General features: G+C 46.2%; 3 protein-coding genes across 7 annotated transcripts in view; 1 reads left to right on the top strand and 2 right to left on the bottom strand.

Annotated features, from left to right (window-relative positions):
• The window catches only part of LOC310691186 (C-type lectin BpLec-like), a 136,657-nt gene that overhangs the window by 56,723 nt on the left and 57,087 nt on the right, over positions 1-22,847 (top strand). For 2 of the 5 annotated variants that reach the window (XM_083470846.1, XM_083470845.1), the window contains exon 1: positions 267-334. The exons of 1 other annotated variant lie outside the window; for it this stretch is intronic. In XM_083470846.1, coding sequence (XP_083326972.1) covers positions 323-334 — 12 coding nt within the window. In that variant the 5' untranslated portion in view covers positions 267-322. Of the gene's footprint in view, positions 1-266; positions 335-17,436; positions 17,633-22,847 lie in introns of those variants that run through there. 2 more of the 5 variants (XM_083470844.1, XM_083470848.1) reach the window with 2 other exon arrangements.
• Positions 1,713-7,574, bottom strand: LOC310691193 (C-type lectin BfL-2-like). Its single transcript, XM_083470858.1, has 6 exons — positions 7,513-7,574; positions 6,483-6,555; positions 5,926-6,017; positions 3,722-3,862; positions 3,220-3,334; positions 1,713-1,977 (listed from the first exon to the last, which is right to left on the bottom strand). Exons 2-6 carry the CDS (start codon positions 6,541-6,543, stop codon positions 1,910-1,912), a joined length of 477 nt encoding a protein of 158 aa, XP_083326984.1. The 5' UTR covers positions 6,544-6,555; positions 7,513-7,574; the 3' UTR covers positions 1,713-1,909.
• LOC310691194 (C-type lectin BpLec-like) lies at positions 13,432-22,021 on the bottom strand. Its single transcript, XM_083470859.1, has 6 exons — positions 21,958-22,021; positions 20,284-20,356; positions 19,485-19,576; positions 17,856-17,996; positions 16,821-16,935; positions 13,432-13,679 (listed from the first exon to the last, which is right to left on the bottom strand). Exons 2-6 carry the CDS (start codon positions 20,342-20,344, stop codon positions 13,618-13,620), a joined length of 471 nt encoding a protein of 156 aa, XP_083326985.1. The 5' UTR covers positions 20,345-20,356; positions 21,958-22,021; the 3' UTR covers positions 13,432-13,617.

Here is a 22,847-nt window from a genome sequence, read left to right as displayed (position 1 = left end):
AGTTTGGAGAAATGAGAAATCAAGAGAAACCAGAACTGAGGGCAACATTTCCTCACAGATGACCTGCTGAGATTATTGATTTGACACACATGGAAGCCACTGGAAGAACAAAACACACTCTTGCATTGAAATAAAAATTATCCAGTCCAAAAATGTGGTTCAAAAGCTTTGCTCACAGAACTTAAAAGAAGGCACCACACCTGACATGGATGTCTGCAATTAACATATGCATAGACCTGAAATGCAATCCCTTTCATGTGACTGTGAGCTGATCATCTTGTGACTAAGCCCACAGAGATACAGTCCAGGCCCAGCTCCATTAATGATTAAGCAGGTAGGTTTTTCTCTAACCTCATGAAAATTTCCAACCATGCTTCACAGTATACAATACAACGAATGTTATATATCTCCTGTTGCCAGTGCTTTTTCCTGGGGGTACGCATACCCCTAAACATCTTGTAAATCTAAGTTTGGCCTCATTGAGGGGCAGTATTTCAATATGAGTAGGGAAATGAGAGTACTCCTAAACATTTTTAAGGAAAAAAGCACTGCCCACTGCAATGTACCATTAACCAATTGTCCTGAACATGACCTCCTAGGTAGAACATGCCATTGGTTGCTCTGCCAGAAGGGAAGAAGATGGAATAGTTCCACTGCAGTGCAGTCTACATGGGGCTACATGGGCCTTTGAAGGTGACCTGGAAACTACAACTAATCCAGAATGTGGCAGCTAGACTAGTGACTGGGAGTGGCCACCGAGACCATATAACACCAGTCCTGAAATACCTACATTGGCTTCCAGTGCATTTCCGAGCACAATTCAAAGTGTTGGTGCTGACCTTTAAAGCCTAAACAGCCTCGGCCTAGTATACCTGAAGAAGTGTCTCCACCCCCATCGTCCAACCCGGACATTGAGGTCCAGCACTGAGGGCCTTCTGGTGGTTCCCTCACTGTGAGAAGCAAAGCTTCAGGGAACCAGGCAGAGGGCCTTCTCTGTGGAACGCCTCCCATCAGATGTCAAGAAAATAAACAACTCTCTGACTTTTAGAAGATACCTGAAGGCAGCCCAGTTTAGGGAAGTTTTTAATGTTTGATGTTTTATCGTGTTTTTAATATACTGTTGGGAGCCTCCCAGAGTGGCTGGAGAAACCCAGCCAGATGGGCGGGGTTTAAATAATAATTGATGATGATGTTGATGATGGGGACTCTTGCCTTTGCACAGTAGACTGCCTTCAAGCCAGGCAAAGGTCAGAGGCTGCTTTACTTCTATCTCTCTATCCACCATCCAGACAATCAAGGTCAGTGCTCAAGTTCACATTCCAGCCAGACAAAATCACTCATGTCTGGCACAGGGAAGGACCTACAGGTGAGCAATTGGGGCAGGGGTGTCTGGTTTAGCATCCCAGGATTTGGCACTGGTCGGGTAGTCTGGGATCCCCTTACATTTCCCCCTGTCCCCAGCTCTCAAAATCCCAGCTTTAGTATCAGCTCTGCTGAGCACCTCTGAGAAAAGAATTTAGGTTTGGGATAAAAAGTTTCACCTACGTGTTGCCCTGAGTGTCAGGTATTGGCGACACTGCTGGTCTGGAGCCCCAGAGGTACAATGTCCTTCTTTTCTCCGGGAACTCCAGTACAAGAATTGCCCCTTCCCCAGTCTTCAGATATATTTTTTTGGAACTGGAGCAATAAGGATGGACTCAGTGAAAAGAGAATACACATAAGCGAGTTTATTAGGATTATATTTTGCAGAAGTAACAAGGAAACTTCGAAGTGAATGGGAAGACCAAAGAGGTAGCTCTATAGAGGAGGTTATTTTGAAAATGAAGAAGAGCTGTTTTTGAGGAATGGGAGAGGAAGGAATGAATTCAGAGATCCACTAAGCAGGCAGAGTTGGGAACTCCAGTCTCCTTTAAATCTCTTGTTTGCAGATATAGGTATTGAAATGGTGACAAGGTTCATCATTCCACTTTCGAAAACCTAAAATTCAAGACATGACAAAAGTTACTATTTCTTGCCCATTATTACATAACCAAATGGATGTGGTTTGGAGTATGGGTTAGGATTTGGATTTGACTTGGGTATATTTCAGATACTAAAAATCTGGACAAACTGGTTGAGCTCTTTTCTTTTCGTTTTGCTTGGGCCTTGCACCGCCTCCCTCCCTGAACCCTGTTCAGGCCCCTATTCAATGTAAGCGGCTTTGGGACACTCACCAACTGGGCTTCCTCCTGACTTGCACTGAGTCTGGGATGCTCAGCTCCTTTTGGCAGCCGCCACCGCTCTGTGCACATGCCATCCATCTGGGCAAACGCGCATGCATTGCAAGGTCCACCAGGAACAAGTGAGAACCTGCCTGAGCTTTTTTCTCTTTTTGAGGGTTGTTGTTTTTTTTTTGTGAACATCTCCCTTCCACCACCCCACCCCAAATTTTCAGCTTTTAAAGCATGTTTGAAGCATTTTCCTTTGAAAATAGTCCTGGTTGCCATATGCCCAGGTTTCCCCAGACTTTTTGCTGCTTTGCTGCCCAGACGCCATTTTCAGGCCCTGATTCCCAAGCATGTCTGGAAAAATCCGGACGTATGGCAACCCTACATTGTGCAGGATGTACTCGTCCAGAACTGACCGACCCCATGTGGGTTGCCCATCTGACAGTTGCCTGACATCAACCTCATAAATGTGCTCCTGATTCAAAATTTGCAGCTGAAATTGGGTCCTTTTTAATGTGGCGCCTTCTTTTGTTTCTTTATCTGACTTTAACCACTTCTTAGAGAAATGCTGTAGAAAATAATATGACATGGCCCACTTGAAAAACCACTGTTTCCAGAATATAATATGTAAATGAGTATGCATGCAAATAAAACACATGCAACTAAACTATGCAGATGAGCTACAGCTGAAGCTTCCTGGTGTGTTGGGCAGTGACACTAAATGCTGAATGAATGGACCACTGCTAGCCAGGTCTACAGAGTAATTGATTTGTAAACATTTCTACAAGCGAACACCTGGTTGAGGGTTAAATCTGACTCATAATTGGATGCCTTCTAATCAATAGACTTTAATTAGTGATGGTTAATTTGGGTCTATTGACAGAGGTATTTTCAGTGCAATTTAGTGAGATGCAACCCTGAGAAAGGTTGGAAATTTATAGGGAATTGGAGGGTAATGTAGCATTCAAGGTGAAAACGCCTTTTTTCTCAGGCATGCAAATAGTTTCCCTACCTGTCCAACGTTTCAGCTCCACACAATACTCCTTGCCGCCAGTGTTGTTTGGCTCCCTTCTGTTCCAGTTGTCATAATCAAAGATTGAATCATCAAGCCACTTCCAATTTCGGTTCTGCAGGAAAGAGAAGGAACAGCTCATTTGACCAAGGAGGTTTGTAGCTCAGTGCAAGGATCTTCAGAGGAGGTTGCTCAGCAGGAAGCTCTTGCAAGCTATGATGGAGACATTAGAGAAGAACCCCCTACTATAAGCACCATCTGTGCAGGGCCATGGGTGCTGAGGCACCCACAAAATTTTCACTGTGGGGGGTTGGCAGGGAGCGGCAACGTGTTGCATGTGTGGGCACCCCTAATGTGGGGTGGAACCCAGCACGCCTGGCCCCTATGTAAAATATTGGAGACATAATTATGGGATGCAGCCTGTGAGATGATAGGATGGCATTGCTAAGGAGCCACTGTGCTGTGATGATGACCTGGAATAGAGTAATTTAAGGGAACTCACCTCATAGGGATCATAGAGACCAATCCAGACATTATATTTTCTCTTCTGCTTTGAGGAGATGTAATTGGCCACCAAGGCTGACTCTTGCCCTGTGAGTATAGAAGCCAGATGGGTCCCACGGCCATAGCTTTGGCATGCAATCTGAGAATAGAGAAGGCACTAAAGTATTTCTGCCACCACTATCATCATCGGCTTAACTGTAGGTCACTTTCCCACAAAATGGTACCCAAAGTGGTTCACAATGTATCAAAAAGACGAAACAATAACAACAACTTATTACTTATATCCCACCCATCTGACTGGACCTCCCAAGCCAACAAAATATTAAAAACATGATAAAACATCAGACATTAAAACCTTCCCTAAACAGGGCTGCCTTCAGATGTCTTCTAAATGTCAGGTAGTTGTTTATTTCCTTGACATCTGATGGGAGGGCATTCCACAGGATAGGCGCCACTACCAAGAAGGCCCTCTGCCTGGTTCCCTGTAACCTCACTACTTGCAGTGAGGGAACTGCCAGAAGGCCCTTTTAGCTGGACCTCAGTGTTTTGGCTAAATGATGGGGGTGGAGATGCTCCTTCAGGTATACTGGGCCAAGGCTGTTTAGGGCTTTAAAGTCAACACCAACACTTTGAATTGTGCTCGGAAACATACTAAGGTAAGAATTCAAAAGTGATATCCCACCCCGTTGGAGTTATCCAGCTGTGAACAATCATGTGTAATGTCAAAGTTTTTAATCTATTCTATCTTTTGGAATGTGGTCCGTCTGTTTGTCCATCTGTCTATCTTTGACCAATCTGTGGCCCAAGTAACCTACTTTTTAAAAGAAACAGATAAAAACCCCAAAAGAAAATTAGGATGAATGCTTGTTGCTGTGACTTCCCTGTACACTTTTCGGCACCTTCTAAAAACATTTTCTTTAGACAACCCTATCCAGACATGTAGAATGTTGGTGTATGTTTTAAACTGGTTTTTAGACTTCTCATTGATTCTATTTTCCCCCTGAATGTTTCAAATACTTGTTTTTAACTGTTTGTTACTAACAGTGCTATTGTATTGTTATTTTTTGTAAATCACTTTGGGTTTTAATAAAACCGAACAGTGTAAAAGTCTTGTAAAATTTATGAATGAAAGAATGAATATTAATCTCTACTCAGGCAAATCAGACTGAGTGTTCAGTGAAGAATGGCTATCACATAACTTCTGTGTAAGCTTTGTGCAAACAAATCAGGATGAGGGTTCACGAAATAAGTCCTCTGGGGGAGACCAAATTTGGTTTTCTCACAACTCCAAATTCAGAAGCCTTTGCATACAGAATGTTGAGATTGTTTCAGAAAAGGAAAATAGGCATTTAAATGTATGCAAGGAGTTTTGAGCTGAAGGGATTTGCTTTCGAATGTTGAATTCATATTAGCTTGACCTCTGCTGCAACACAGATAATCACCAAACAAACAAACCTACCACATTCCATTTTGGCACTGCAGACCATTACAGTGGTACCTCGGGTTACATACACTTCAGGTTACATACGCTTCAGGTTACAGACTCCTCTAACCCAGAAATAGTACCTCAGGTTAAGAACTTTGCTTCAGGATGAGAACAGAAATTGTGCTCCGGCGGCACGGCAGCAGCAGGAGGCCCCATTAGCTAAAGTGGTGCTTCAGGTTAAAAACAGTTTCAGGTTAAGAACGGACCTCCGGAATGAATTAAGTACTTAACACGAGGTACCATTGTATTCTTTTCAGTAAGAGAGATGACTTGCCTCTTCCTAATGGTGAGTGAATACATTCTGGCCAGGCCATCCCTCCTGACCACAGGATCCAACTCTTTTGGGCCAAGGTCCCTTTAGCCCCCCAATAAAATATTTGAGGGGGCGGGTTCCCAAAGGTGATGGACATTGCCATTCCAATGGGGGGGTGCCATGTCTTGTGATCAATTGTGCAGAGCAGGGCTTACCAGCCACTTCCACGCCCCTTATTTTATTTAAGTTGCCACCCTTGACGAGTCTTCACTGTTAATTAAGCCTTCATGGCTCCCATGGAAACACATCCCTTGAACATGTTGGGTGAGCAACTCAATCTGAAATGTTGGCCAGGTATTGTCTCAGGACAACTCACATACATAGCCCTCCTCAAAAAGATCTCATGCGCAACCCACAACAATATCTTATGCTACAGCTTGATTGGTGAGAACCAACTTCTTACCTCAGCTGCAGACCATGACTTTGGACTATCAAAATATGCATAGCAGTTGCCCAGTGCTCTCAGCCAACCCCTGGGACAGGATCTGGCCCTTGCTGTATGGAAAGAAGAGTAAAGGAAGAAAAAGAGGGTGGGGCAAAAGTTGTAAGAAGACTGTTTTTAATGTGAAATCTCACTTTACTTGTACTTTTGCTTATTCCAGTGAGGAAGCACAGGTAATTTAAACCTTTGTGCTTTCAGAGGTGGTTAGTGTCCAGTTGAATTGGTGAGACAGAAGGCAGGGAGACCAACAGAAGGTGGATCCAGAGGCAATGACAGGTAGTGCCAGTCCCTGACTGGTTGTCAATATGAATCTGAGGAGTGGTTCAGGGCAGACTGAGGTTGGTAGGGCAATTCCCTATTCATTCTAATGAACCAGCTTCAATTGCCTGATTATTTATTCCAACAGCCTTAGCTGGGTTACCATCACCTGGAAATCTAACAAGTACTTTTGTTTACATCAATGCTGAGCCCCTATTAAGATTTCTGGAAAATTCCCAGATAATTGTTAAAACACTCACCTCCGGGGAAAGAATAGGAGACCAGGAGACCAAGAAGGCAAAGGTAGGTGATAACCCCCATCTTCTGGTTGACCTTTTGTGGAAGGAAATGTGCAGCAAATTAAAAACATCCTTACTTATTGCCAATGTGGTGATAGCAGGAAGAAGAAAACCAGCATTTTGTGTTCTTAAAATCATAAATGGGAAGATTAGAGAAAGAAGAGAGAACCCAAAACCTAAAGTTGGCAATTGTTGAAGTATCATGGAGTCAAATAAGGTTAGTGTGCAGATGCACCTAGTGCTGACCACTGACTCTTCTGGACCAGTGGAGGCTGGTGTCCATTGGGGCTGATAGGGCAGAAGGCAGGAAGACCAGTGATAGGTGGAGCCAAAGTCAAGGACAGGCAGAGCCAACCAATCCCTAACTTTGTTCCCATCCTCTTACCTGCAGAGTTCCCTTCCTCTGTAGTGTTTCCTTGGGACACACTAGAGACTAAATGATGGACTACGGCTGGCTGAGTCATCTCTATGAAGACAACTGCTGCATGATTTTGAGGAAATATTCATAGAACAAATTGCCATGAGTTCTAGCATCTAAGGAGTGCCGCTAGACTCCTGTTTTATCAAAGGCTGAGCTTCCTTATATGTGAAAAATCTGGTTTCCGTTACTCTAAGTGTGAAACAGCAGCCACATGTCAGAACAGAGTTGGTGGCCACCTTCACTAAGAACGTGGGGAAAATACGTTCCACTTTGCATACAAAGAGAAATCCACCTGGTTTGCATGTGTTTCTTCAGGTTGGCAGTGCAGTTCACCAGCCAAGTAATGTGAAGAGAAATGCAAGGACTAGGAAACAGTGTGAAGAAATGCATATGTATATGAAAATAGCATGTAAAATGCATTATAAAAAGGAGAAATGTTCGCAGAAATGTGTCAATTAATAGAAATTTACTAAAATGCTGATTTTTTTTTAATTTTAAAAATGCCAACTGATGTGGAAGAATGCAAGAGACCTAAGCTGTCAGATTCACCCATCCCGACCTCCAACTTACCCAAGCTCCGTCCCGTTGAGGTGATGGATGCTGCTTTCTGCCGTGGCAAGTTGGGTTCTCAGGCTGTGGTGTCCATTCTTATATAGAACTTGGCCAGGGAAGGGCATGAAAAAAAAGGGAAGAAATATGAACCACATTTCCATATATGGAGTACAGATCAAGAGAGAAAAGGCTGCTTTCAAATTCCACTGAAAACCACCGACATTTTGATTGCGTGAATATTCAGAGCAATTGCTAATATGCTTGTCCTAATGCCAAGTCCCCTCTGCTGCTGCTGCATTCAGATAGCCACAAATGTAACACCACCCTGACCCAACCCAGTACCATCCACATTAGCTGTGTTGTACAACACCAGCATGGCAGGCCCCTGTAGTAACTGGAACCAAAGTTTTGTCCCTTGGTCTAGCCCTGATTAAGCTCTGCTCCCCCTGCCCCACATCACCCCACCAAACAACTATTACCCCAGAGGGAAATCTGTCATTGCTCCCCACTCTCATTGGCTACCATTCTAGGAGTCATAGCAGCTCTGGCAGAACAACTTCTGTTGAGACTGCAGTGGATAAGGGAAGGTGTCTCTCTTCTCTGTGCATGCACTGAAGTCCAGAGGAAAATTGGGACCCCTATGCCTGCTACTATATTAATCGTCTGGACCATGTTTAATGTGACATCTAGTTCATCCCCCTCAGAAGGCATCTCTCAAGGGCAGAACTTACGAAGCAGAATTGGGGGGGGTGTTGTGTGCATGTGTGACATCACGCATGCAATAGTTGGTGTGTGTGTATTTGTGACATCACTTGGCCAAGTGTCCTGAACCCTGGCTTCTTCTCCTCCTCTTCCTGTGGCTGTTGGGGAAAGAGGTCCCGACTGCCCCCGACACCATACAAGTGATATCACGGGCATCATGTCTTGAGTGTCTCACATGTTGCATGATGCTTGGCATTGTGCCAAGAGGAGGAGCCAGGGGCTGGAAAAAGAGCAAGGTCCCAACTAAAGAAGAATGGCGACTTAAACTGATGGAATATGTGCAGCTTGCAGACCTAACCTATCAAATAAGAGAACAAGAAGATTGGTAAATGTTTCTTGAATGTATGGTGGAGAATTCTGTGCACTTGAAAGCGTTGGCAGCATTCAGATAAATTCAACAGTGTAAACAAGTTTTGATGGATGTCATAATGGAATACTGAATGGTTTAGTTTATGTAAAATATGCAGGGATTTGTAATATGCAAAATGAACCATGGAAAGAGAAGGGAAGTCATTGACATTTTCAGGTTAATAACAACAACAATAATAATAATAACTTATTATTTATACCCCGCCCATCTGCCTGAGTTTCCCCAGCCACTCTGGGCTGCTTCCAATCAAGTGTTAAAAACAATACAGCATTAAATATTAAAAACTTCCCTAAACAGGGCTGCCTTCAGATGTCTTTTAAAAAGAAGATAGCTGCTTATTTCCTTCACAGGTGAAGGGAGGACATTCCACAGGGCGGGCACCACTACCGAAAAGGCCCTCTGTCTGGTTGTCTATAATTTCACTTCTCGCAATGAGGGAACTGCCAGAAGGCCCTCGGTGCTGGATCTCAGTGTCCGGGGTGAATGATGGGGGTGGAGATGCTCCTTCAAGTATACAGGACCGAGGCCGAGTAGAGCTTTAAAGGTCAGCACCAAAACTTTGATTTATGCTCGGAAACGTACTGGGAGCCAATGCAGATCTCTCAGGACCAGTGTTATGTGGTCCTGGCGGCCACTCCAGGTCACCAGTCTAGCTGCCGCATTCTGGATTAATTGCAGTTTCCGGGTCACCTTCAAAGGTAGCCCCACGTAGAGCGCATTGCAGTAGTCCAAGCGGGAGATAACTGGAGCATGCACCACTCTGGCAAGACTGTCCACAAGCAGGTAGGGTCTCAGACTGCATACCAGATGGAGTTGGTAGACAGCTGCCCTGGACACAGAATTAACCTGCGCCTCCATGGACAGCTGTAAGTCCAAAATGACTCCCAGGCTGCGCACCTGGTCCTTCAGGGGCACAGTTTCCCCATTCAGGACCAGGGAGTCCCCCACACCCGCCCACCCCCTGTCCCCCCAAAACAGTATTTCAGTCTTGTCAGGATTCAACCTCAATCTGTTAGTCGCCATCCATCCTCCAATCGCCTCCAGGCACTCACACAGGACCTTCACCGCCTTCACTGGTTCTGCTTTAAAAGAGAGGTAGAGCTGGGTGTATTCTGCATACTGATGAACACCCAGCCGAAACCCGCTGATGATCTCTCCCAGCGCCTTCATATAGATATTAAAAAGCATGGGGGAGAGGACGGAACCCTGAGGCACCCCACAAGTGAGAGCCCAGGGGTCTGAACACTCATCCCCCAACACCACTTTCTGGACACGGCCCAGGAGAAAGGAGCGGAACCAGCATATAACAGTGCCCCCAGCTCCCAGCCCTTCTAGACGGTCCAGAAGGATGTTATGGTTGATGGTGTCAAAGGCTGCTGAGAGATCCAGCAGAACTAGGAAACTAGGAAAGGTTGTTTAAATGAATATACTAAATTGTAAAATAGAAAAAATTAATAAAAATAATACACACAGAAAAGAGGAACATCCGGGGGGAGGAGGAGAAACCAGCCATGGGAACTGCGGCTTGGTGCCCAGCCTTCTCTGTCCCCTGAATATTATGGGAGCTCCGCCCCAGCCAAAAAAATCATTTGGGGCACCCAAAGAGCTCAGCCCCACCCCCAAGCTGGCACCCCTGGCAGAGAGGCACATAAAATCAGAAGGAAAGAGGTGGAAGAAATTTGCAAGTAGATAATAAGTATGACCTGGTGCAAAAGGTGAAAAGGATCCTGCAAATGTAACAGTTCTGCAGAAGAAGGAACTTGACCAACTGTAGCTCTTTGTGCAAGCTGTGCAAACCCAAAGCGTGGTTTCTAATGCCTATTCCACCTCTATAGCCAAGTCACCCTTGTTAAGAAATAGTTGCATTTGTTAAGAAATGGTTGTTAAGAAATAGTTGGTGCAAAGGTCAATTTGACATAGTAATGTTATGAGTTGGGAGCGGGGTGCCAGACCCCTCTAATCCCTGGATCCAGCAAGTGTTGAAATGTAATCAAGCAAAGCTCGCTTCCCGGTGAGGTGAAGTGGGACTAGGGGGCTCAGGGCAAGACGGCAAATGGGTTGGGCCCCCTCCCTCAACAGACATTAACCGCTTTACAGCCAGAGCCTGAGGCTTCTCATCAGGGGGAGGGATTAGCAATGGATTATTGTGCTTTGGCTCAACCCTGTCTTTCCCCCCCCCCACCTCCCCTTTCAGAGTGGTGGGGTTATCAGGGGAGCTCGCAATTTGGCGTTGCCAAAACCCTGCACCCAAAACTCCCTTTTGAGTTTTCTTTAGGGGTGCACAGCACCCTTGTTTTCCCCCCTTCAACAATTGAGCCTTCAAGGCTTGCTCTCTGCAGCCATTCACTGCAACCCATGACTATGACCTTCTCAGTCCATCCATCTTTGCAACTCAAGGTCCAAGAGCACCAACTCAAGTTTAGGTGGTGGTCGCAGGGAACGAGGAGCACAGCACCTAAGGGACCTGCCCCCAGCAGTGCGGCTCACTGCAGTCAAACCTAAAAATAGCTACAAATTGCTGGCATGCTAGTTGTCTGTCTGAGAAACTGCTAGGTTTCCTTCTAGGCAGGAAGAGATTTACTTTAAGAAAAGAAAAGCTCAGACTCTGGAATGCTTGCAGGCAGTCCTGGTACAACGTCACCATTATAAGACAGCAATCCGTACCATTCCGGTTGAGTTACAGCTCTTAATACATTTAAAGGCAATTAAATAGTACAAACAGGGTCACCAGGCAGGGGGGGATAAAAGGAACATAGAGGCAACCATCTGAGCCTTTGACAGGCAGCATCATTGCTAAGGATCCTTAATCACATAATTGCTGCTGCTAAGCAATCAGAGGAAGGAACCTGGGACTCTGGAGAGGAGCCTCCCAGAGCAGCAGAAAAGGAACAGGGGAAGCTGGTGATATATGCTGCTAGCCCTGACATCAGGCAAAGGACAAAAGTCTGCTTCAGTACTGAGATATGTTTGTTAAAGCACTTTCCTCCACTTCAACATTATTTCAATCACTCCCCAAGTACAGTATACAGTACTGCCTTTGCAGTATAAAAGGCAATTGGGTGGCTACTCAGAATTACCTTGCTTGAAAGATCAAGGCTTTCTTCCTACTGAGAAAACATTTGTGAAACGCCTATGCCCCACCCCATTTGCCATGTCTGCTTGTCACCATGGGGCTGTTGCTTGTTGATATACCATAGCCATTGCACAAAACAAAAAATATAAAATGAATCAGAAATACAACCATAAAGCCATCAAACATCTCACAGGTGCAGCAAGTTAAAATTCTTACTTAAACACATGGGTTGTAATTTTCTGTTTATCGTGATTGGCAAAATGTTTTGTGTGTAACTGTGAATGCTTAAGAGTATTTCTCCTTCTATCCCAGGCTGCACTGGAAGATCTAGGCAGCTTTTGCTGGGGCTGGTCGAATGAACAATGCAGCATCCCAGGCCTTGTCAGAGGTCACTGCTAGGATATAGTTTCGTTCCACCTTTAGAACAGGCATGTAGAGTTGTTGTATGTCACATGTCAGTTTACTTCCAGCACAGTCTGCTGGGAACTTCCGTTGTATATAGCATTTGCCTGTGCCATTTACTTGGACACAAAGGGAAGCAGACATGTTTTTTCTTTTGTCCTGATGCTGAATAAATGCTTGTAAATATGCTAACATATGCCTCTGTCCGCTACTTCTGTTGCAAAGAGTTCTTATCTCTGCTAAATTACATGCTCAGTCTCTAAAGGTGTCTGAGGCTTGAGTCGCAGTTTTGATGCTGTTCCAAGAACTGGAGTTTGCCCAGCTGCCGGCCGGTGGGCTGGAGCCAATTGCCCCCATCTCCCCGGACGTATCCCAAGAGTCACATGCTGTGGGGTCCTCTTGTAATTTTCCCTATCCTCACTTTATGGCTTACACAATTCTGGTTATAGTATCAACAGTATGAGGAGCTCTGAGAAAAGGAGTGTGCTTTAGGATGGGAATTTGTAGCTACTTTGAGGTATGAATGCTCTGTGTGTTGTGAGCAGCAGTGATGGTAGAAGAAGTGTCCCTAAGGCAGGTCAGCCCAAGGCATCCTGGCAACTGAAGCAAATGAGAAAATTGCACCCCCAAGAATCATAGTGAAGAAGTCTAAAAGACAATGGGCCTCCTTTACATGGTAGGGGATGCTGTTCTTTCCTGCTTCACCTGCCTGCCCAAGAACTACACACCTTGCAAAGGAGGAACCAATCCTCTACAGCCTTTCTTGTCAGCTATGCTGAAAGTCAGGCTTATCCTAACTAACAGCAACATGCCAATGTTCCTGACTCCAGTACCTAGTAAATGGCTTCAGGAAGGGATTGAGCACTTGGGTTTGTGGAAGAGATAAAGGCAGAGCCAGGATAACCTTCTCTCCTCCCGTGACTTCAGCTCCTGCCACTCCATGCGATTCCAGCTAACATGGCACCCCTGTCACTCACCCCCAGGTCCCCACTTGTGGGCAGCTGGCACTCACCCAGAAAAGGCCTTCCAGTGCCAATGCCCTCATCATCATTCTCTTTGCCATTCCCTCAGGGCACATACACAATGCACCCATGTAACAGGGGCAGGTCTCTCCTATCATCTATGATGTCCTTGCATTATAGGAGGGAATGTGGATGCAAGCAGGGCAGGCTGGTGGAGACGGAGGAGACAGTCAACAAGAGCAGGAGGCCAATCTGCTACCCATCCCAGCTTGCCGTCTGAGGCAAGAACTTCACCTTGCCTCGTAGGTGGGGTGGCCGTGCTTGTAAGTATGGATAGACAAAGCAGAACAGCAATGCAATAAGGAAAATATGCATGGAAGAGAATTTATTAAGATGATGCTCTGCTGCAGGTCCAAGAAAATTTCAAAGGGAAGGGGGAAATTGAAGAGGCATCTCTATAGCAATGGCTATTTTGAAAGTGATGAGAGAGAGCAGAAATAATGTCAAGGCAGCTTCCCAGCCAACACAGTGGAGAAGGGAAGTCTCCTTTAGAGTTATCGCTTGCAGATGAAGGCATATTTGTTGTTGCATTGTACATCATTCCACTTCTTAAAACCTGAAATTCAAAACAAAAATTATAATTCAAGAAATAAGGAAAGTTACTTCTTATTGCCTATTATTCCTTTCCCCAATGTGTAGGGGGAATAAAATGGATTCAGACTTTAATAATAGTGAGGGAACCACCAGAAGGCCCTCAGAGCTGGACCTCTGTGCCCAGGTTGAACAATGGGGGTGGAGCCACTCCTTCAGGTATACTGGGCTGAGACCATTGAGATCAGCACCAACACTTTGAATTGTGCTCAGAAACGTAGTGGGAGCCAATGTAGGTCTTTCAGGACCAGTGTTATACAGTCTCTGCATGGTGACTCCCAGTCACCAGTCTAGTGCTGCATTCTGGATTAATTGCAGTTTCTGGCTCACCTTCAAAGGTAGCCTCACACAGAGCGCATTGCAGTAGTCAAAGCAGGAGATAACTAGAGCATGAACCACTCTGGCAAGACAGTCTGCAAGCAGGTAGGGTCTCAGCCTGCATACCAGATGGAGCTGGTAGGCAGCTGCCCTGAACACAGAATTGGCCTGTGGCTCCACGGACAGCTGTGAGTCTAAAATGAGTCCCAGGCTGCACATCTGGTCCTTCAGTTACCCCATTCAGAACCAGAGAGTCCTCCACACCTGCCATCCCCCTGTCCCCCCAAAACAGTACTTGTCAGGATTCAGCCTCAATCTGTTAGCTGCCATCCATCCTCCAACTGCCTCCAAACACTCAAAAAGGACCTTCACCGCCTTCACTGGTTCTGATTTGAAAGAGAGGTAGAGCTGGGTATCATCTGCATACTGATGAACACCCAGCCCAAACCCGCTGATGATCTCTCCCAGCAGCTGCATGTAGATGTTGAAAAGCATGGGGGAGAGGACAGAACCCTGAGGCACCCAACAAGTGAGAGCCTCCCACCACCACTTTCTGAACATGGCCCAGGAGGAAGGAGCAGAACCACTACATAACAGTGCCCCCAGCTCCTAGCGCCTCTAGACAGTCCAGAAGGATGTCATGGTTGATGGTATCAAAGGCCGCTGAGAGATCCAGCAGAACTAGGAAACAGCTTTCACCCTTGTCCCTAGTCCACCAGAGATCATTGACCAGCGTGACCAAGGCAGTTTCAGTCCCATGATGAGGCCTGAATCCCAATTGGAAGGGATCCAAATGGTCCACAACCTCCAGGCGTGCTTGGAGTTGTTCAGCTCAGTCACTTTGCCCAAGAATGGAAGATTTGAGACTGGGTGATAGTTGTCCATATTGGCCATGTCCAAAGATGTTTTTTAAAGACGCGGTTTAATAACTGACTCTTTCAGCGGTTCCGGGAAAGCTTGCTCACAGAGGGAAGCATTCACTATCCCCCGGAGTCCATCACCCTGCCCTTCCCGGCTCACTTTTCTGAGCCAGGATGGGCAAGGATCGAGGAGACAGGTGGTCAGTTTCACTCATCCAAGCAGCCTGTCCACATCCTCGGAGGTCATGCAACTGATCCCATGCAACTGGAATAGACAGGACTCTAGCACTCTCCTGTCCCAGCCCTGCTCCCATGATGGCGTCTACCTCTTTCCGAATCTGAGCGGCTTTGCCTGCAAAAAAGTTGCAAAATCATTGCAGGAGATCTTGGGGTCCTTACCAGGCCCCAATGGTGAAGGTGGTTCTGTTAAGATTGTGAACCACCTGAAAGAGTCTCCTGCTGCTGTTTTCTGCAGATGCAATAGAGGCAGTGAAGAAGGACCTCTTCACCATCGCCATTGCCACTTGGTAGGCTCAACGTTGAGCTCTAACCCGTTTCTGGTCTGATTTCCACCACTGGTGCTATTGCCACCTCAGTGATTGTTTCATCACCCTCAGCTCTGGGGAAAACCATGAGGCTGCCAGGCTCCATGCAGTTGGAGAGAGCGCTTCGGAGCCAGACAGTTGATAGCTCTGGTTAACTCTGCATTCCAGCGGGCCAGAGGGGAATCAGCTGAAAGGCCATCAACATGGGATAAAACATCCCCTACTACACTCTGGAAACCATTTGAATCCATTAAGTGTGGGGGGGTCCAAATCAGTCCCACCTCCCTGCAGAGGGAAAGGGTTGCAGCACCAGGAAGTGATCTGACCATGGCACTTCTTTTGTTTCGCTTTTACTTAGTGTCAGATCACCCACATCCATAGAGGTGAACTCCCGGTCTAAGGCATGTCCGCAACAATGAGTTGGGCGAAATTCATTCAGGGACATCCCCATGGAGGTCATGCTTTCCCATGAAGTCCCAAGCAGTGCCTTGTAAGGTCGTGTCAGCATGGATGTTAAATCCCCTAGGACAACCAAACTAGGTGTCTCCAGGAGAACATCCGCCACGACCTGAAGCAGCTCAGTCAGGGAATCCTTGGTACACCGGGGAGGTCAGTACACCAAAAGGAATCCTGTACTGTTCCTGTTGTCCAACTTCCAGAACACACGCTCAGCAAACTGGGTCTTCCCAATAGGACGCCTGGTACAAACTATTGACTTCCTAAAACTCACTGCAACCTCGCCTCCCCGCCCATATGAGCTGGGTTGCTGTGTGTAAGAGAAACCTGGTAGACAAGCAGTGGCAAGGACAGGCCCATCTTCTTCATCCAGCCAAGTCTCTGTTACACATGCCAGGTCAAGTCCTCCATAGTCTTCAAACAACAACTAAACCTGCCTCCTCGTTAATGACATGGTCTGGTCTTAGCGTAATATTGACTTGTGAACCTTAGTACAGAGAAACACCAGGCTGAGAGTGTATCCACTCACTGGCAGAGGAAGAGGAGTGAGAGGGGAGTGTCCTGCCCCTGGCAGGGCGATCCGGGCAGGGTGCCATCGTGGCCTCCCCCGACCAGTGCTGGGCGCCCCAGCCCCGCAAGCGGCACCCCCTGCCCCCAGGATGTGCACCAGCCCCTCCCCCACCTGCTCTCCGCCGCCCCCCCCCCTGGTGCCAGAGCATGAAGCTCTGCCACTGTGTTCACTCAACTAATACCCAGAGTAAACCTTTCAAATGAATGGACCATCAATAGCAATGACTATCCAAAGTATATTGAGTTTGATCATTTTGATTTTTAAAGTCAGATACTACCCTTTGAAATACTTGAAACTGATGGAGTGATAGGCATGAAACCTTTTTTTTTATCAGTCCCTACAAATTGCTTGCCTACCTGCGTCCTTTAGCAGATGCACACAATATTCTTCATTGTTGTAGTTGTCTGGGCGATGAGAATCCCAGCGTTTGTAATTGTAGATCTCGTCATCCAACCACCTCCAATGTCCTTTCTGCAGCAATGTGATAGAACAGATCATACATTCATTTGAAATGAGGAGGCCAATGCAAAGATCACGTGGAGAGTTGGCCAGTTATGAAGCTATTGCCAGTTATGATGGAGATACAGTTGTACCTTGGTTCTCTAATGGAATCCTTTCCAGAAGCCCATTCGACTTCCAAAAACGTTCAAAAACCAAAGTGTGGCTTCCAATAGGCTGCAGGAGCTTCCTGCACTCAATCAGAAGCTACGGAAGTCACATCAGACGTTAGGGTTTCAAAGAACGTTTACAAACTGGAAAACTCACTTCCGGGTTTAAGGTGTTTAGAAGCCAAAACGTTTGAGTCACAAGGTGTTCGAGAACCAAGGTACGATTGTATTTGTAGGAAAAACACTGGGACCTAATTTGAATAGTAGAGTGCTTGGTATCTGGTGGGCGGGACTTGTGTGTTTTGCTCCGGACACAAGTCTGGAGCCCCTCCCTTCAGTGTCTGTGTTCCGTTAAGAATATCAGTTAAGAGGGACCAACTGCCTCTTCTCACTTCTTGCCTCAGACTAGCCTCATGTTGTTGTAATTAGTTTCTCTTATTTTGTTATTTTGTTACAGTTTTCTTTATTATTCAAAGCTTAGTTTACATTTACGTGAGCCACTTATTTTCCTCAAAGAACAAGAAACTCTGCTGGAGAATGGTGGAACATCCTAAACTTGGGTGAGTGAGGGGATATTATTCCTAGTTTGCCAGGAGGATTGAATATGTTAATCATCTCCCCACTTCCACAACAATATTAGAGGAGGATTCTATTAGAAAATTGTGGAAAAGTCCCATATTGGAGTCATCTGGGGAGACGATTCAGATAAGGATGGAATGGTGATGCTAAGAAGCCATTACTCAGTGACAATGGCCTGAAATAGAGAAAGTAAAGGCAACTCACCTCAGTGGGATCATGCAGCCCAATCCAGACCTGGCTTGCGTTTTTCTGGTTTGCAGAGATGTAATTGGCCACCGCATCTGACTCTTTCTCATTGAGGATGGAGGCAAGATGGGTCCCACAGCCATAGCTCAGGCACTCATTCTGAGAATAGCCAAGCAAGTAAATAAGCTCCACCACTATTACTAACACACACACACACACACACACACACACAGAGAGAGAGAGACTCTTTCCCACAAAGCTTTCCCAGAGGGGTTCACAACTTGTCAAATAAGTAATAACAATTATTTAAAAATCATAAAACACCAGTGGTGGAGAGTTGGAAGTTTTTCAAATGGGAACTAAAGCAGCTGAGGAAGGAAGAGAGAAAAAGGGGTGAAGAAAATGCTGTGAGTGAAGCCAGGCCCCTTTCTCCATCCTCTGGACCTGCTGGGAAACTAAAGAAACCTGCTGGACCTGCTGCACACGAGTGCAATTAAAGGTACTTCAAGCACTCAATCTTGGTGCAAGAAAACCACCTTGAAGCTCATACACAAAAACTGGGATGAATGCAGGAAGAATGCTCATAGTCATGATTTGGCTGCACTCTTTTCAGAAGCCGGTGGTGCTGTGGGTTAAACCACAGAGCCTAGGACTTGCCGATCAGAAGGTCGGCGGTTCAAATCCCCGCAACGGGGTGAGCTCCTGTTGCTTGGTCCCTGCTCCTGCCAACCTAGCAGTTCGAAAGCCCGTCAAAGTGTAAGTAGATAAATAAGGACCGCTCCGGCGGGAAGGTAAACAGCGTTTCTGTGCGCTGCTCTGGTTCGCCAGAAGCGCTTAGTCATGCTGGCCACATGACCCGGAGGCTGTCTGCAGACAAACGCCGGCTCCCTCGGCCTATAGAGCGAGATGAGCGCGCAACCCCAGAGTCGGTCACGACTGGACCTAATGGTCAGGGGTCCCTTTACCTTTATGCAGGCATGTGGAATGTTGACCTGTGTTTTAATCTGGTTTTGTAGCTTATCCTTGAATTTAACTATTATCTTAATGTTTGAAATAGTTGTTCTTAACTGTATATAGCTGGGTGATGTCAGGTTTTCAACACCATGATGTGTCACCAGCCAAACATCACAATCTGGCGATACACCATGATGTTGAAACAACAATCTGTATTGGCCCCAGCCCTCAAGGCATGGGGTGAAGCGGCCACAGCTCTCATTGCAAGAGATGAGGCACTCTCATCCCAACACCCTGCAGAGCTGAGGATGACACAGCTTGTTTGCGGTTCTTGGCTTGGGGGTGGGAAGGCTCCACTCCCCCCCCCCCCAGCTGAGTGAGCCCTGAGGTCCCTCCTGCTCACATGCAAGCTGGAGAGACAAAGGGGCAGAGATAGCTTGTATCTTTTCACTTGTGAGGTGGTACCTTCTTGCCAGGCCATCTCTCCTGACTGTTAATTAAGCTTTCTTGGCTCCTGTGGAAACAGGTTACTTGAACACAATGGGTGAGCAACTCTCTTTTGATTATACCAAGATTCTGGCCAGGTATTGTCTCCCAACAGCTCACACGGATAGCCCTCCTCACAAAAATGTCATCTGAAACCCATGACAGCACCTGATGTGACAGCTTGGTTGGTGAGAAACAGCTTCTTACCTCAGCTTCAGACCAAGTTTTCTTAGAGTCAAAATATGCATAGCAGCTGCCCTGGGATTTCATCCAATTCCTGGGACAGGATCTGGCCTTTACTGTATGGAGAGAGGAGTAAAAGAAGAAAAAGATGTGGGGGGGGGGAGCTGTTAGAATGCAATTTTCAATGTGGAATCCTACTTCACCTACAAATTTGCACAGATAATTTTAAGATTAATGAATGCAGACCTAATTTAAACATTCCTGCTTCCATTGGTGACTGGTACCCCATGGCACCAATATGAAATTGGGACAGAAAGCAGGCAGGCAAACAGTAAGTGAATCCAGAGTCAATGACAGGCAGCGCCACTCCCTGACTGGTTGTAAATATGAATATGAGGAGTGGTTCAGAGCAGATTGAGGTTGGTAGGGCAGTTCCCTATTCACCCTAATGGACCTGCTTCCATTCCCTGGTTATTTATTCCGACAGTCTTGGGTGGATTACCATCACCTGGAAATCTGACAAGTAGTTTTGTTTTTATAAATATTTGTTGTTCAGTCATTTAGTCATGTCCAACTCTTCGTGACCCCATGGACCAGAGCACACCAGGCACTCCTGTCTTCCAGTGCCTCTCACAGTTTGGTCAAACTCATGTTAGTAACTTCTAGAACACTGTCCAACCATCTCGTCCTCTGTCATTCCCTTCTCCTTGTGCCCTCAATCTTTCCCAACATCAGGGTCTTTTCCAGGGAGTCTTCTCTTCTCATGAGCTTAACACCAATTAAAATTTCTGGGGAATTCCCAGATAATTGTTAAAGCACTCACCTGCTGGGAAAGAATAGGAGACCAGGAACCCAAGAAGGCAAAGGTAGGTGACAACCCCCATCTTCTGGGTGACCTTTAGTGGAAGGAAATGTGCAGCAAATTAAAAACCTATCCTTACTTATTGGCATTGTAAATGTGGGGATAGCAGGAAGAAGTAAATCAGTATTTTCTGTTCTTAAAATCATAAATGGGAAGATTAGAGAAAGAAGAGAGATCCCAAAACTTAAAGCTGGCGATTGTTGAAGTATCATGGAGTCAAATAAGGTTCATGTGCAGAGGCACCTAGTGCTGACCATGTTCCATCTTCTGGTTGACCTTTATGGAAAGGAAAGTACAGTAAATCAAAACCTATCCCCACTGATTGCCATTTTGTCCATGTAGTGATGGCAGGAAGAAAAAGATCTTTGTTGGCAGAAGGGCACGGGGAGCTCAGGGAGCAAAGGGTAATTCCCTGGTGGTAGCCCCAGAAACAGGCAAAGGAAGGACAGAGATTGCTTTGGATCTGCTTGATCCGATCTTATTGATTCATGCAAGAGGCCCCAGGGGCGGGACACCATCAGAACCTGCCTGGAAATGGTGTAACTAATTCTCCCCTTCCATTGGAGCCAATGAAGGACAACAAAGAAAACTCCCACAAAACCGTATGCCCTGGGCAGTGCCAGGATTCATGGTGGCAGGTCACCTGCCATGTCCCACCTCACAAACACACTTACGATTCTGCTGGAAAGCAATTGATAGTAATCAGTCGAGCTCTGCTGGCATAAGAATACAGATAGTTCATTGAGTGCATAGAGTGCAGTACAGATGGCAGCCCCCAAATAAAGTGCAAATCAGTAGCCGCATTGTCAGGAAATCTGCTTGACGTAGATCCACAGGAGCTTTGCCCTTGTTGCATCAAGCACAGTGAATTTTCCTGCCCCTTTGCTTATCCCACCGATTCCCTTCCACTGCAGTGTTTCCTTAGGACGCTTGCCACACAAAAGGACTGATTACAGCTGACTGGGCTCCTGCATGAATCTGAGAAAAAATTCATGGGACAAATCCTCATCGGTTTTAGCATCCAAGGAAGGCGGGTAGTATCCCATTTCTTCAAAAGCTGTGCTTCCTTAAAATCTGGTTTCAGTTCCTCAAAGTGTGAACCAGCAGCCACATTGTCAGAACAGACATGGTGGGCAGTGCAATTCGACAGCCATGTAATGTGTAGAACGATGCAATACAGTCCTACCTTGGTTTCCAAATCCAATCCATTCTGGGAGTCCGTTCGACTCCCGGAACAGTTCGAAAACCAAAGCACAGCTTCCAATTGGCTGCAGGAGCATGCTCCAGCCAATCGGAAACCACTGAAGCCGCACCAGACATTTGGCTTCCGAAAATCATTTGAAAACCAGAACAATCACTTCTGTTTTTCGATCATTCAGGAGCCTAAAAGTTCGAGTTCAAAGGCTTTCGGCTTCTGAGGTTCCACTGTACTAGAATACAGCATGTGTAAAAATGCCTATATATATGAAAATAGCATTAGAAGTGCATTACAGAAAGGAGAAATGATTCAAAAAATGTGTACATTGGAAGAAGTTCACTGATATTCTGGTTTTTAAAAAAGAAAATCGCAAGCTGATGTGAAAGACTGGAAGAGACCAAAATTGTCAGATTCGCTCATCCCGACCTGCAACTTACCCAAGCTCTGTCCTGTTGAGGATATGGATGCTGCTTCCTACAGTGACAGGTCTGTGTCTCAGGCTGCTGGGCTCATTCTTATATAGAGCTTGGCTAGGGCAGGGCATGGAAAGGCAGGAAGAAAGAAGAACCACTTACCCATATATGGACTACAGATTAAGAGAGAAAAGGCAGGTTTCAAATTCCACCGACAGCCACAGACAAATTGATTGGGTGGATATTCAGAGTAATTGCTTACAGGAGCACCAGGTATAGGGGGCGCAAGGAGCTTCAGACCCCTTAATATTTTGAGGACCCCCCCCCCAAATATTGAGGTGGCTGTAATCCCCCACTGCCCCCAGGTGAGTGCTCCCATGCCAGGCAGGGGCATTTGGCTTGGAAAGCAATTTCCCCTCTAGGTGCCGCCCACCATGATTGCCAGAGCACCGGGCAGGAGGCTTGGAGGGCAATTTTTGCCCTCTGTGTGCCCCCCGCCGTGATCGCCAGAGGAGCGTCCTGGCAGGTGCCCACAGCAGGTGTGGTCCGATGGGGGGGGGTCTCATGTGCACATGCACACACCCCCCCAATGTTTGGCCCAACTTAGCACGTCTGATTGCTAATATGTTTATCCTAATACCAAGTTCCCTCTGCTGCTGCATTCACATTGCCACAAACTCACCCCAGTCCCATCCATGTTAGTTGTGTCTCACTACACAAGCACTACAAGCCCCTGTATTTACTGGAACCAAAATCTGCAAGGATATCAGGTTTGACCTTTTTGTCTTTTGGTGTGGCCCTAATGAAGATCTGTTTCCCTCTCACCAATAATCCCTAGAGTTGATTGGAGGTTACATAATATACCGGTAAATAAAAAGTGGAAAATGCAATTAATCATAATTCTTACAGTCACA

The sequence above is a fragment of the Podarcis liolepis genome, assembly GCF_965112155.1.
Source record: "Podarcis liolepis genome assembly, chromosome: 13".
Lineage (NCBI taxonomy): Eukaryota > Metazoa > Chordata > Lepidosauria > Squamata > Lacertidae > Podarcis > Podarcis liolepis.
The sequence above is the reverse complement of the archived record's forward strand: the minus strand, read 5'-3'. Positions and strand labels throughout refer to the sequence as shown.